This window comes from Chaetomium tenue (assembly GCF_020726465.1).
Source record: "Chaetomium tenue strain MPI-SDFR-AT-0079 chromosome Unknown F5144scaffold_7, whole genome shotgun sequence".
Classification (NCBI taxonomy): domain Eukaryota; kingdom Fungi; phylum Ascomycota; class Sordariomycetes; order Sordariales; family Chaetomiaceae; genus Chaetomium; species Chaetomium tenue.
Window position 1 is genome coordinate 229893 of NW_027117335.1, and position 14152 is coordinate 244044.

The 14152-nt window shown below is 57.1% G+C and overlaps 5 protein-coding genes across 5 annotated transcripts; 2 read left to right on the plus strand and 3 right to left on the minus strand.

The window, feature by feature from the left end:
• Positions 1-1601: 1601 nt before the first annotated feature.
• Positions 1602-4597, minus strand: F5144DRAFT_519687 (survival protein sure-like phosphatase/nucleotidase; the record flags this gene model as incomplete). Its single annotated transcript, XM_066786690.1, has 3 exons — positions 3384-4597; positions 3238-3303; positions 1602-3011 (listed from the first exon to the last, which is right to left on the minus strand). Coding segments are annotated over exons 1-3 (2475 nt in total), but the record flags the coding sequence as incomplete, so codon positions are not given.
• A 518-nt stretch (positions 4598-5115) lies between these two features.
• F5144DRAFT_379429 (uncharacterized protein) lies at positions 5116-6756 on the minus strand. Its single transcript, XM_066784586.1, has 2 exons — positions 5793-6756; positions 5116-5735 (listed from the first exon to the last, which is right to left on the minus strand). The coding sequence occupies exons 1-2, from the start codon at positions 6623-6625 to the stop codon at positions 5219-5221; spliced, it is 1350 nt and encodes a 449-aa protein (XP_066638547.1). The 5' UTR covers positions 6626-6756; the 3' UTR covers positions 5116-5218.
• Positions 6757-7491: 735 nt separating this feature from the next.
• Positions 7492-8450, plus strand: F5144DRAFT_379478 (DASH complex subunit Duo1-domain-containing protein). The gene has a single exon (XM_066784589.1). The coding sequence runs from the start codon at positions 7594-7596 to the stop codon at positions 8374-8376; it is 783 nt and encodes a 260-aa protein (XP_066638548.1). The 5' UTR covers positions 7492-7593; the 3' UTR covers positions 8377-8450.
• On the minus strand, positions 8451-9983 carry F5144DRAFT_379462 (ribonuclease H2, subunit B). Its single transcript, XM_066784588.1, has one exon. The coding sequence runs from the start codon at positions 9872-9874 to the stop codon at positions 8525-8527; it is 1350 nt and encodes a 449-aa protein (XP_066638549.1). The 5' UTR covers positions 9875-9983; the 3' UTR covers positions 8451-8524.
• A 122-nt stretch (positions 9984-10105) lies between these two features.
• On the plus strand, positions 10106-13470 carry F5144DRAFT_585113 (uncharacterized protein). The gene has a single exon (XM_066789677.1). The coding sequence runs from the start codon at positions 10501-10503 to the stop codon at positions 13102-13104; it is 2604 nt and encodes an 867-aa protein (XP_066638550.1). The 5' UTR covers positions 10106-10500; the 3' UTR covers positions 13105-13470.
• The last annotated feature ends 682 nt before the right edge of the window (positions 13471-14152 follow it).

The following is a 14152-nucleotide window of genomic DNA, read 5'->3' on the forward strand; positions in this document are numbered from 1 at the left end:
TCACCGGTCGCGTTTTCTTGACAAACGGACAATTTTGGTCTTTACTCCGGAGTTCTCTTCCTTACACCACCGCGTTTTTACGTAGTAACTTCCTGTAACGGCAGGTCTCTATGGACTGCAGTCCGGCTCTCATCAGTAGTGTACAAGATACATACATACACGACAGCGGTCGCATGTCCGTCGGAACATACCGATCACCCAACTCGGCGGTCAACCCCCCCTTCCTAGTTAGCGGTCACCGAACGGGGCTTTTTCCCTGGACAGGTCTGGCCACCGACTCCCTTCCCGAACGCGTGCCTTGAAAATGAGCGTTTATTGGTCGCGCGACCACTTGCCGTTTGTCTCTAGGAGACGAACCCAAGGCCAAGTCGGCTACTGGCGGGTACCTCATCCCTGGCAACAAGCAACAAGTCAAACGTCGACCCGTCATTTTTCTTTGCCAAGATATACTGTCTCATTCCCGTCCATGGCGTGGAAAATGACGATAATACAGATCCAGTCAAGAGAAAGTGAAGGACCCGACAAGAAAACCCCTCATATCGAAGAGCCCATCTGTAGCTTCCCGAGCTTCTCTTCTGGGTCGTGTCTCCCGCCCTTCCCCCCGCCGGAGTGAGGCAGTGCAACAAAAATGTATGACCATGCGGAGTTCGGGTCCAGTCCGCTCCGAAGACATTGATGTCTTGGCGCCACTGAGTCCTTTCCAAGCAAGTCTTGAGCGATCGATAATGATGTGTTGGCATGGGTGCGTGGTGTTAGTTTTGCCGTCGCCGACCCTGTTTGCCCGTTTCTGTTTACTTCCCCGGCGCGGCGGAACGGAGGGAAGGGGGGTGTCGGGAGAGCAACCTGCCAACTTCCAGTCTAGGACAAGGAGACAAGGACCGTAACATACCAAAACCAAGTATACAACTGCAACTCTGAAAACCTGGATACTGTGTAAAGAGCGGAGTTGAAGGAACTACACTAAGAGAGAGAGCCTTGATGTAACCCTGGGACTCCCTTTGACAAGCCAACCGCAACTCCAGAATAGGCTTACCCCCTGATGGCACTACCGTCCACGGAACAGAATGCAAGGCAACTTTAATCTAGGCTAACATGCGTGTGCGTACTAACACCATCCCAACTTTTATTTTGTGGCCCCAACCTCTCTAGACAACATCCGAAGCAGCCGCCCGTCCAAATCCGGAACCTAGATTCAACCCATCCCGTCTAAGCCTCCTTACCAAGCCTGCCACCCGCTTACCAAGGACGCCTATCCCACGTTATTGGTAGCGCCAGTACAACATCGCCGCATCATCGAACCCAAACCGCACATTTCAACCTCCACCCGAAGGACCTTCCCCCCCATACCAAGCAAGTACATACCAAGACCAAGCTAAACCAAACCAACCCTGCAGCAGCAGCAGCCGCCGCCACCAGGGCGTGTAAGTGAGCACGCCCCAAGCGAACAAACAGACGTATTCCCCTAACGCCTCCCCAAATCCACCTCCCTAACCAGCACCATCCCATCACCATCCCCCTCCCCCTCCACACCCCCAGCACCACCAGGATTCACAAACGGCAGCACCGCCCTCTTGACCACCCCCTCCCAAAACCCACCCACCACCCCCGCCGCGGGCCCCGCCCCGGTCTGCTTAAAGTCCGGAAAGGCATTGACCTCCAACAGCCAGGCGGTGCCGCTGGCATCGGCCAGGAAATCCAGCCCATACACCTCAAAGGCCTGCGGCAGCGGCTGGAAGTGCACCATCATGCCGCGCGCGGCCGCCTCGAACAGGTCGCCCGTGACGGCGCAGATCTGCGTGGTGAGGGAGGTGAGTTGTTGCGGGGCGAGGGGGAGGTCGGCGAGGCGGTGGACGAGGTCGATGGTGTTGCCGTCGGGGGTGGTGGTTTGTAGGCAGGTGTTGGTGAGGTGGGCGTCGAGGTCGGGGGTTGTGGAGTCCGGGTTGGAACTGGACTTGGACCCGGGGGCTTGGTACGGCTTGGCGGCGAAGAGGGCCAGCATGTCGCGGTAGACGTAGACGTGGAGGCTGCCGACGCAGAGGACGTAGACGCGGATGTGGAACTTGCGGTTGTTGAGTTGTGGGAGGAGGAGGGGGGGGTGGATGTAGGGTTGTGCGACGAAGTGCCGCAGGTGCGAGGTCATGATGCCGGTGTCGTCCCCGCCTCCGCCTCCTTGTGAAGCGTCATCTTGTGCGTTTTCGTTTTCGTTGTCGTTGCCGTCTTCGTCTTCGTCTTCCTCGTCGCTGCTCTCGGGTTCCCACTCGTCAAAGATCTCCTGCAGCTGCTCCATCGTGTTGAACAGCCGGATACCCTGCCCGCGGTCGCTCATGCTGGGCTTGAGGATCCACCACTCGGTCGGATCCTCCTTCTCCTCCTTCCCCTCGGCGTCCGTGGCTGCGGCCGGGGTGCTATCGTCACCCTGCTCCGCCACGCTCTCGGGGTCATCCTCATCTCCGTCCGCTCCGTACGCGGCAGCGGCATTTTTGTCCAAGCTCTCGCGCAGATCGAACGCTTCGATCAGGGCGTCGTCCAAGAACTCGGCAAAATCCACTTCGAACGCCTCGCTACGTTTGACATGTGTCTTGAGTACCGAGTCGGGGTGCTTCGCCACCCAATTGTCGACGGTTGCGGAAAGGAAGTGCTTTCGGATGAGTGCCTTGCGGATCACATAGCTGTTGACGAGACACGTATCGGGGTGGGACGAGGCGAAGTCGAAGTCGATGCTCTCGTAAGGCATAATCTGGAGGACCTTGGCATTGGGCTCCGCGATGAGGTCCGGGAGCGTAATTTCCGGTGATGACTTGGACCAGCTCGATGGCGGCTTGACGAGGGTATAGCTGTCGGCCGGGAGGAGAGACTTCATGGCGGCCATGATCAGGGGCTGGACATAATCGTCGTCATAGTCGACCAGCGCGTAAACCTGAGGCTTCCGCTTTGTTCTAATCGGAAGATCTTGAATCTGGGTGGCCGAAGCGCCTACCACTGACTCGGGCATAGCTCCAAAGGTTGAGCTCCTAGAAGCTCCCCTGAGAGAGCGCAAACCGTAAGACAACGTCCCGACTACTTGGACTACACCATACAGGGCTGGCAGTGCGGACGGAGGTGAGAGGAGCGTATCGTCTATTTCTAGATCGCCTGCTCTATCCCCTATCTGGTAAATGCACATATCATGCCCGTATTACTCCGTCCGTCCTGCGCCAGAATCTGCTTCAAATCAAAAGGGGGAAAATCCACACTTACAATTGCAACTCCTTTCCGTGCAGTTGTGTGGCCGGCTGGTAAAAGTTGGCCTTAAGGGGCGTAACACTGCAAGAAGAAATGTCAGTCAACAACATCCTCACACTGTGACGGTCACGCCATCATCGATCACGCCACCGATCACGTACCTTGTATGCCCCTCCTTGACCGCCCAGCCGTCATTCCCCGGCGGCGCCTCCTCCACGCTCTGATACACGTCCGTGAACCGCGGCGACCACTTAAAGTGCTTGTGCGTATGACACGCACTCGAGCCCTCCCCAGCATCATCACCACCATCCTCCTCCTCGACCTTCCCCTCGCCCTCCCGAATCCGCTCCTCCTCCTCCGCCTCCCCATCCACACTCCCACCCACCTCCGTAAAACAGCTCCCCGCCCCCCAATAATTCTGCAACATCGGCGTATACAGCACCTTCCCCTCCTCCAACCCCTCCAACAACGGCACATTAACACTATACAAATCGACGCTCCCATCCCCCGGCCACTCCCTCACCAACGCCTCAATGACCCGCACCCCCTGCCTGGTCGCCTTCTCAATAATACTCGTATCATGATTCCTACTAAAAAACGCGTAACTCAGCGCCACCGCCCGGTGCTTGCACACGGCGGCCTCGAGCGCGCCGCCCAGCGTGCCGCTGCTGAGCGCGAAGACGGCCGTGGTGTTGCGGCCGTAGTTGGGCCCGCTGACCACCAGGTCGATGGGCCCGCGGTCGCGGAAGAAGTGGTACAGGCCGATCTGCACGCAGGAGGCTGGCGTGCCGTCGACGAGGATCCATTCCTCGGTGCCGCGGCGTGTGCTGGGCCGCGTGTGCGTCGTGCCGTGGCCTGCGGTGGCGGTGGTGCCGGTGGCTGGGGTTGATGCGGTTTGTTGTTTGTTTTCGTTGTTGCTGTTGCCATCGCCACCGTCGTGTGTGAGGCCCGCGGCGGGAGCGGACGGCGGGGGAGGGCGGTAGTACAGTGGCTTGACGGTTTGGCCGATCATGTGTGCCTTGCCGATCCAGGAACGCTGGGTGTGTGGGAGGCAGACCGAGACGGTGTGCCCGTGAGCTTGGAGCTCCCGAACGAGAGAATGGACATAGGGAGATGAGTGGGGAGACGGCGGACCGTCGTCATTGACCACGAGAATATGCATTTTGACAAAGTTTTTGTTCTTGTTTTTGACTTTTAACTAAGTTTGATAAGTTTGAAAGTTTGACGAGTGGGGGAAGAATGAGAACCGAGATCGGGTTAAGGAAAAAGTACCACCTTATATGGTTGCAAGTACCTGAAAGTTTAAATCAGGAGACCAGGCACTGTTGGGCGGCAAAGTTGCTTGCCCCTCTGCCCCTCTGCCCCTCTATTGACGTTTTCTTGCCGGAACATGTGGGAGGGAGGTGGGGTATTTTCGGTGAGCCAAGCTCGGGCCGGAGCGGAGGGTACCGGAAGGCCCGTCTATGAGGAATGAGGAAAGGGGCAAAACAGAAACGGAAATGTAATGCCAAGCTGAAAACCCGGACTAGCTTCCAAGGTTTGATACCTCATTGTTGATTTATTACTTGATGCCCGGCTGCACTATAGGTGCGGCCCGTGTGCCGAGATAAATACAAACATGGACGACCTGGCCATCTAACCCATAGGTCCCCTCCTACCCATTCTTCCCAATTCCGAACAGACGAGTCGTAATCCATCCCGGGAGGTAGTGAACCCGGATACCGCTCTGTCCAAGCCCGTTGCCTCCGGCTTCCGATTGATTCCGATAGCCGAGAGGTCCTTAAGACCATAAAGCGTGCGAAACGAAAACAGAACCGAGCTAAGCAGCAACCACGAAACTCTTTCCCTCCCAGGACCCCGTTATTGTAAATCAATGCAGGCCAAAAATCGCGCCGAAGAAATCAAAAACAATCCGTGAAGTCATCCCCGCTCCGAGTGAAAGCCCGCCACGGTCTTCCATAATGCTATCCGTCAGTACAAATCCAACACACGATGATCAAGCCCTGGTGCGCTTCGGAGCGGCCGCAGAGAGGTCATCACCGGACCGCTTCTGGCCGGCGCTATGAGAGCCGCCTTTCACCCGGGGCCAGCTGTCGAACGGGCTGCGCTTGGCGGCTTTCTTCGGTTTCGGAGTGGGCTCTGCACTCTTCTTGTTGCTAAACCGCGTCGTGCGCACTGTTGTCGGGGGGGACGCCGGCGCGTATCGCGGGGCTTCCGGGGTGCCAGGGGTCTTGTCGATCATGTCTGCTGGGGTCTCTGGCTTGTCCGCCTCCAAGCCGGCCAACACGTGGTCTTCAATGTCGGTTGCCGCTTCTTCGTCCTCGTCGAGCTCCTTTGCCTCGTCCGAGTCGGCCGTAGGGAAGAGCAGACGGGGCTTGATCGAGGAACGGGTAAAGTGCCGCTTCGTTGGGGACTCGACCGCGCTCTCCAAACCACCTTCACCCTCATCCAGGCCATCGCGGTTGCTTGGTTCGTCCATTTCCGTGAATTTACGGAACTGCTTCTTGCCGCGGCTGTAAATTTATGTTAGTACAAGGAACGATCATCGAGGTAAAGGTAGGAACACATACAAAACAATCAGCATGCCGTCCTCGCGGCGGATAGCCTCATCGATCGGCACCTTGCCTTCGCCGGGGATGGAAACAGTGTTGCGCTTGCTTCGACGTCTCGGCGCTTCGGCAGCTGCGGGGTTCGGGCCGACGTAGAAGGGATTATCGACGCTGTGGTCGACCTCGGGGATGCGCTCGTGGGAGTCGGTAAAGATCTGGAACGACGTCTCCGCAGCATCGCCGCTATAGAAGCTGTCGGGGTTGTCGGTCTGTGTGCGCGCCTTCCGCGGGCTCGGCATCGCCTCCTCTTCATCGCTGTGGAAGAGATTTCGTGCGACCGACTTGACTTTAGCCTTGACCTTTTCATTAGGCGGCCTTTGAGGCGTCTTGGCCGGCGTCATGAGCATTCCCGCACTGGCTGCTGCGCCTTTGCGAGTAGAAATCGACTCTGGCTTGCGCGCGGGCGTGGGCGCGGGCGACAATCCCAGTGCGACTGCAGCATGCGCAGTCGCTTCAGCAGTGAGAGTGCCTGAAGCCCTGCGAGATGAGTCAATGGGAGGTAGGCGCTTCTTTTGCGGCGAAATGGCGGGTGTCGCCATGGTGGAAATAAAGCGCTTCTTAGTTGACTTGGGCGAAGCCGTTGAGCCTTCGGTTTGATGGGATGCGCGATGTCGCGGAGGTTGCGGGGAAGGTGTTCTGTTTGTGGCCCGTTGCGCGATGCGGCTAGATTTGCGGGGCGAGTAAGGTTCGTAAGAATCTGAGTAGCCGTGCTGAGGCGCTGTGGGTGTCCGGATTCTCGAGGTCGGTCCCGGGGAAGGTGTTGATGGAACGATTGGTTCCATGGTGTCCGCCATTTCGAAACGCGTTCCCTTTTTCCTCCTCGCTATCAATGCTCAAATCAAGTGTGTGAAGCCGGGAGTATGGCGCGCGATGAAGAATTGCGATCAAGGTTGGTGATCAAGAATGTTGTTCAAGGTATTGTGGAGTTTGAAGCGAGTTGTTCTGTGATCCAGGGAGCTGGGAGGGATCGCTTGTTGCCCGAGATCCGAATGAAGTGCTTGCAATGAGCTCGGTGACTTGTAGCAACGCAAAGAACAAATCGCGCAACTCGCCAATTCACAATAACGAGCACCTGGGGCAACAATAAGATATGCTGGGGGCCCTGGCAGTAGAATAGGAGCGATTGTGCATTCGAGAATGGAGAGTGCGAAAAACGGGTTGTGCCCGGATCGCAATGGAGAAGGTGGAGAGAAATGGATGCGAGGAAGGGGCTGGGAACGGTCTGCCGATGCTCTCAAGGACACGACCAACCTCCCATTGGGCTCCAGCCCCCTGGTCATAGCTTAAATGGCTCCCCCCATGAACAGAAAATGCTAAACCCCAACCAAGCCTTCGGCTACAAGAACGAAATGAAGGCCATTTGTAAGCTAAAAAAAAAGCCGGGCTTACTCTATGTACTGTTTATTTTACTTCACTTGCTTTACTTGGTCTTTTTGCTCGGTTTCATTGATTTTTCTGTCCTATTGCTTTCAGTCAAGTTCGGTTTTTTTTGGTCAGAAGGAGTGGGTCTCGACGCGCCAAAACGCGAAACCCCACAATTTGCAAAGACGCGTCTTTAGCGTGTAGACCCCTGTTGAATCCCCCACTCCCCCTCCAATCCCATCTCAACAACGCATGTGCGGAGGGCACAAAAGTCAACAAAGCAACGTCATCCCATTGCCCAATGCAGAGGCCCAATGCTGGCATGAGAGCCCCGGATTTTTGATTCTGTTTCATACACAACGTGGCAGTTAAACGAGGCCAACGAAGCCGTATCCCGACCATGGCCGATGACTTTGATAGTTCCGATCATGAAGACACTTTTGCATCGCCGCCCAATCCTGTAGCTGGCCGGTCTAAGACACCTACCAACCAGAACTCGCGGTTTGATACCGATGAATCCCGAGAAGCCGCACTGCAAAAGGAGCTAGATGGGGTTAGGAAAATTAACGAGGTCATTGAGGGGGTTATTGGCACCTTGGAGAGGGCCAAGGGGAACATGGGGGTATGTTGGATCACGGGCCACTCTGTGTGCATGCATGCGCTGACTAGCTTTCTTGCAATACAGACTGTTTCCAAAACGGTAGACAATGCGTCAACCCTGCTCAACACCTGGACACGCATCCTCTCACAGACAGAACACAACCAACGATTGCTCCTGAACCCCGAGTGGAAGGGCTCAACGCAAGATGTCGCCGACATGGAGCACGAGGCATTGAGCAAGCAGCAAGAGGCTGAGAGGCGGGCAGCCGAAGCGGAGCAGCGCCGTGAGGAAATTCAGAGGAGAGCGGAAGAGGAGGAGAGGAGGAGAGCTGCGGGCACACCATCGTCATTATCTCGAGGAGTTAGTCGAGGGGTGACAAGGGGAAGGGTAAGAGGAGCAACAAGAGGGGTAACCAGGGGGGCAACAAGGGGGGTGACAAGGGGCGCTGCGGCTTCGTCCTCGTCGACGGCGTACGGTGCCGATACTACGTCGAGCAGTGTTGCGAGCTCGAGGAACACATCGGGCATCGGCAGGGGAGGATTTGGGTACACAAGAGGATCGCAATCAAGGGGCGTGCGATGAGCAGCCATTTTGCGAGAGCAAATGTTATCCTGATTATACCCTTATACCATGATGCCAACCCTGAACGCCTGAATCCTGACCATCCACCAAGATCTGTACAGATTATAGATAACCAAGTCCATGACATGAGCAAAGCACCCACCCAGGCCTACGCCTTCTTCTTGAAGAAATCGCTCATCTTCTTCATCCCTGAGGTGTTGACCTTCATCAGGTTCTTGACCCCCCGACTCATATTTGCCTTTTTCGCCTTCTCCTCCGCCTCTTGTCTCCTCCTCTTTTCGGCGCGCTCGTCCTGCTCCTCATCGCCCGCCCTCTTCCGGGAAAAGTCGCTCGACCTCACCGCTGCAGCCTCCTGGCGCAGCTCCGCAAGACGCTCAAGATATTCATCCAGAGGTTTAAAGTCAACCAGCTCCGCCGCCTGCGCAAGATTTCTCTTGAGCAAAACAGCGATCGCCGGCGCAACATAGCTCGAGCAGATAAAGTTAAACGCCACCCGCAGCCGCTGCAGTTTGACCACCTCCTCGGAAGCAACCATCGCACTCACGGCCCCATCCCCCTCGCCCCCAACCGACGTAGCCGCCGTACTGGCCGCCGACACCTCCGACACCTCACTCACCACCGTCTCCACCGACGCCTGGGACTCAACACTGTCCTCTCCCTCCCCATCCACCACCTCCTCCCCCTTCTGCTGCTGCTGCACCGCCGCGCTCCCCCTTGCCACCCGCACCCCCAGCACCGGCGCCTCCAGCTCCTTGCGCACAAACCGCTCCTCCATACTCTCGGGCAGCCGCCCACCCCCCTGCACCACGGCGCGCGCCTTGGCAAGCAGGGCGCGCAGCAGCTTGGCCTCGCTGACGCGGAACATGCGCTCGTCGCCCGCCTGTACGGTGTCACAGACCGCGGCCAGCCGCGCTTCGACGAGTTGTCGCGTGGTGGCGCAGGTGGCGAGTAGCTGGGTGAGGTGGCGGGAGGGGTCGGGGGTGTTCTCGAGGTGGTCTTCGAGGGAGAGGAACATGCGTTTTTGGGTGGGGGGTGGTTTTGTTGCTTCTTCTTCCTCTTGCGATGCGGCGTCGGTGATGGTGGTGTTGTAGAGAGCGGGCAGGAGGAGGAAGAGGGGGTCGTAGGGCGTGGCGAGGTGTAGAGCGGGGGATTGGGTGATTTGTGTGCTTTGGTTGGTGGCATCATCTTGATTGGGGGTGGTGGATTGTATGAGCCAGCTTCGAGGTGTGGATTTGGGCGGGGAGACCGTGGTGAACTCGAAGAAGCCTGCTTCGGGGCAGACGAGGAAACGCGTGGGCTTATTGTATCGCGGGTGTTGAATGACTACTACGCGTGCGGCAGCAGAGGCGCTTTTAGGAAGGATGAAGAGCTTTGGGGGGTTGTTGGACGCTGTTGAGAGGGTGTAAACTGAACTCGAGGTTTTCGTAACTGCTGTTGCGCTCTTCTTGTCGTCTTTCGACGCCGCGGTCGCTGCGCCTTTAGCGCGAGTTCTCGCCATGGCTATGTCTATTATGGAGGGCTTTGATGGGATAACGGGTTCTCGGGACGCATTGACCCTGTTAGAGTTGGAAAGGGTTGTTCGCAATGTCCTCGCAATGTCCACTGTCTCGTCTCTTTTTGGCGTTGATGCAGGGGCCTCTCATTGCCAAGACCCCTGTAAGTGAGACGCGACTCGACGCGTCGTTAACGCGCTCCCTTGCGTTGCAGCTCCTTCCATGTTGGATCCTGAAGCGCGTTTGGTCAGCGCCACGAATTCCCTCCCACACCACCTTATCGAGAAGGGTAGGGCTTATCGATCTAGACCGAGACGATCGCCGACGACAGCAACCATCGTGAACATTTTCGTCCAAAATATCGACGCACCACAACTTGCCCCATGCAGCCTGTAGCCGCCCGATCATGGTCCTCTTGTCGCACATTAATTGGCTGAAATAGCAATACTTGGAAGACTCGGTTTTCTGCAATCTGGCTGTTTAAACTGGCGTTTACCAAGCGCAAGTAAACAAACAGTACTGTTGCAGTCCCGATTCTCAACCCTTTACCCTCCAACGTCGCAACGAATTCGAGTTTTGGGTCTCTCTCAGCGACTGAGGGGTATTCCTGGGCTAGAGCCACTAAATCGTCATGGCTGCCCAATGGCCGCCGCGGTCGCCCCACGATGTCCTGCTTAGCACTCCGGGCGGGCGAGAGAAACTACGGCGAATCGCAGAACGCACATCTCCCTCGCCCTCCCCATCGCGACTAAGAACATCACGATCGGCTGCAGCGTTGGCTTCAAGAGCGGGGGCGGGACGAGGCGGGGGAGATGATGATCCGTTCGAGGGCGACCGCATGGACCTGGACGAAGAAGAGGATGAGGAAATGCTGGAGCTCAAACTCCAGGCAATCCAGGCCCGGTTGAAACTCAAGAAACTACAGGCCGCGAAGGCGCTAAAAAGGACAACGTCAACACAAGGGCTGGGGGCTGGGGATGGTGGGGGTATGAGGGAGGTCCCGTTGCAATCCAAGCTTGCGGCGGTGCGAGACAGGCTGGATAAGCAGGCTTCCCGAGATGTCGTGCAAGTTCCGGCTTCGCCGGTCAGGAAGCAGTCCATCTCAGACCTACAACAAACCTCGCCACAAAGGGTGCTTCTAGGGATCGACAAAGGACTCAGAGGGGCCGATGTGTCTCTTAAGAGAGCTCCGAGTCGGGGAGTAGGGACGGACTCGCGGCTGGGCTTTCTACAACGCGCAAAAACTCCAACCAACGACCAACTTGGGCAAGAGATAGCCCGGCCGTTGAGCTTCAACGAACGGCTCGCTTCGGCACGGACCGATGAGACTGCTCGGCAGGAGAGGAGAGAACGGGCGCAAAAGGCGCGGAGTACTGCTTTTGCTGTCGGGCAACAAGAGATGGAGGAGTATAAAACAAAAGCGCTCGATCTCCCTGACCTCCCGTCAAAACCACAGGAGTTCTCGAGAGAACAGATTCTCTCCTCTATAGGGAAGCCAATCGGCGGCCAATTGCAGCGCAGCAACACTGCACCAACTGTTCGATCTGGGACCCCCTCGGATCCGTTCTCAACCACAGCCACCACAAATGGAGCATCAGAGGGAGCCATTGAGCCCTACTCAGGACTGCATCTCTCGAAGCGGATACTACCGCATAACGTGTTGGCCCGCGCCGTTTCGGGGAAAACGTCATACCTTCTAAAAGACCTGCTTCGCCAAGTCAAGGCGCCAGATTGGTCCCTCCCAGACGACGAGGTTGACATTGTCGTCTTCGCCATCGTCGCCAGCAAGTCTGAGCCACGAAGCCACCGCCCGGGACCTGGAAACGATGGGAAATCACAACAAGACCGTGGCAAGTACATGGTGCTCACGCTCGTCGACTTGCAATACGAAGTCGAGCTGTTCCTCTTCAACTCGGGCTTCCAGCGCTTTTGGAAGTTAACCCCCGGCACTGTCGTGGCTATCTTGAACCCGGGGATCTTGCCTCCGCCATCAGGGCGCGAGGCAACAGGTAAATTTGGGCTTGTGATTAACTCGGACGAAGATACAATCCTCGAGATTGGCAACGCGCGCGATGTCGGCTATTGCAAGAGCATCAAAAAAGATGGTTCCCCCTGCCAGCACTGGGTCAACGCGCGCCGCACTGAGTACTGCGAGTTCCACACAAACGAGGCCGTCCGCAAAGCCCGCAGCTCGCGCATCGAGCTGAGCACAACCGCCGGTTTCGGTGGCGGCGACGGAACGCGGGGGAGGAACAACTCCCGGCAAGGCTTTGCAAAAACTGAGGAAGAGCGCCAGCGTGGCCATTATCATCGCGCAACACAAAGCCAGTACTTTATCAGCACCGCATACCGTTCTACCGACCCCGATGACGAGCGAATAAACGGCATCGCCGACCGCAAAGAGCGCGAGGAAGGGATAAAGCGACGCCTCGCCGTAAAAGAAAAAGAACGCGAAATGGCCCGCCGTCTCGGTGAGATGGGAGGCGGCGCCGGCAAAGAATACATGTCCCGCACAGCTTCACGCGCGGCCTCCCGCGCCGCAGGCACAACAACCACAACCGCCCGCTCAGCCCAAACCGGCTCGAGCTTCTCCTCCGCAACCTCGTCCTTCTCCACCGCGCCCGTCTCCTCCGCCACCTCCTTCGGCACCGACGCCTCGCCATCCACCGCCCTCGAACCACCCCGCAGATGGGACGCGCGCGCCCTGGGCCTAGTCGGCCGGCGCGGCGCAGACCAGCCCAAGGTCAGCCTCGGCCCGGCGCCCACCGCCAAGCGCAAGCGGCCCGAGTCGTCGGGCTCGTCCACCGTCGGCGGCGGCAGCTTCCAGGCCGGCTCTCAGGGGACGAATACCACAAGCAACAACACCAACAGCAGGAAAACGCCCCTCGGCTGGGGCTCGACACTGCACCACAAACTCGGCAGGATGAAGGAAGGGGAACGGCTCGACGGGCGGAAGGCACCTGCCCTCGCACCCCCGCCGGCGCCCGCCCCGGCGCAAGATATCAACAACAACCCACCAATTCTCAGCAGCTCGTTCAGCGGTGGCGGTGGTGGTGCTGCGGCGCGGAGGGGGGACAAGTCGCCGGTGCGGAAAAAGACGCGGTTTGTGACGGAGAAGGGCATACGCGAGGCGGGCCGGGAGAGTCTGGGGGAGCCGCTGTCGGCGGCGCTCAAGACGCGGCGGCAGGTCGTGTTGGATGATGATGATGAGGATGATTTGATTATTCTGAAGTGAGCTCGTTTTTGGTTGGGTTGGGTTGGGTTAGTAGGGTAAGGGTTGGGGGTGTATATGTATGTGCTCAGGGGGTGGGCTGTATGGGCGTGTTCTGGTTGGGTTGGGTTTGGGTTGGTGGTGGGTTTAGATGGCTGCTGGTCGGAAGCATGCATGGCAGGCGTTGTGTGTTTGTGTACAGCCCGGTTTTCGGCTTGGATTTATCGTTATTTGCATAGAATTCGACGCATGGATGTATGAACACTGCAGTCTACAATTTCTGGTGTATTTGTTGCCATCACGAGTACTTGTTTTGTAACGGGCGAGTTTTCCCTTTTGCCTTCCCCTTTTTTGAACCTTCTAGTAGAATGGATTTGTATAATTCTTGAGAGCCAGCGTAGGTTTACTTGTAATGGTGACCTTATGACAAGGAAACGACTTGACGTAGACATAGCCACGCTTATGTTTGTAAAAATGATAATTCGGCACAAATACAGATGCATGAAACTACCAAAGGTAAACAGTGTACAATGTATTTGTGATCAACAAGCCCGATAAACCTTTAATCCCCCCAAAGCTAACCATACATCCAAACCGGCGTACACGCTTCATTGTCCAGTAACGCTACCAACATACCATAGACCAACCCAGCATAACCTAAGACATATCCATAGCCTTAACCTTGACGACATCAACAGAAAACCCCAACAACACAACCAAACCCACACCCATATATCAATACCCGCCATCCATCATATCGTTCAAAATATCCCGCAACACCGGCTTTCCCCTGAGCATGGCCCGCTCCCCAATCCTCGCCGCCTTTTTCGGTTCCACCGTCCGTCCCTTCTGGCTCAACGGCCTGTTTTCCTTCCCCTTGACCGCACCACCTTCCCCTCGAGGAGGGAACAGCAACCCCTTCCTCGGAGCAAACCCCTTCAAGGCATCCTCCCCTACATCATCATCATTAACAGCAGCAGCCGCACCCCTGCCCGACATGGCACTCCAACTGACCGTAGCCTGCGTGGCGCCACCATCCTCACTAAAGAGATGCGCGTCCAACGCCCCCGCG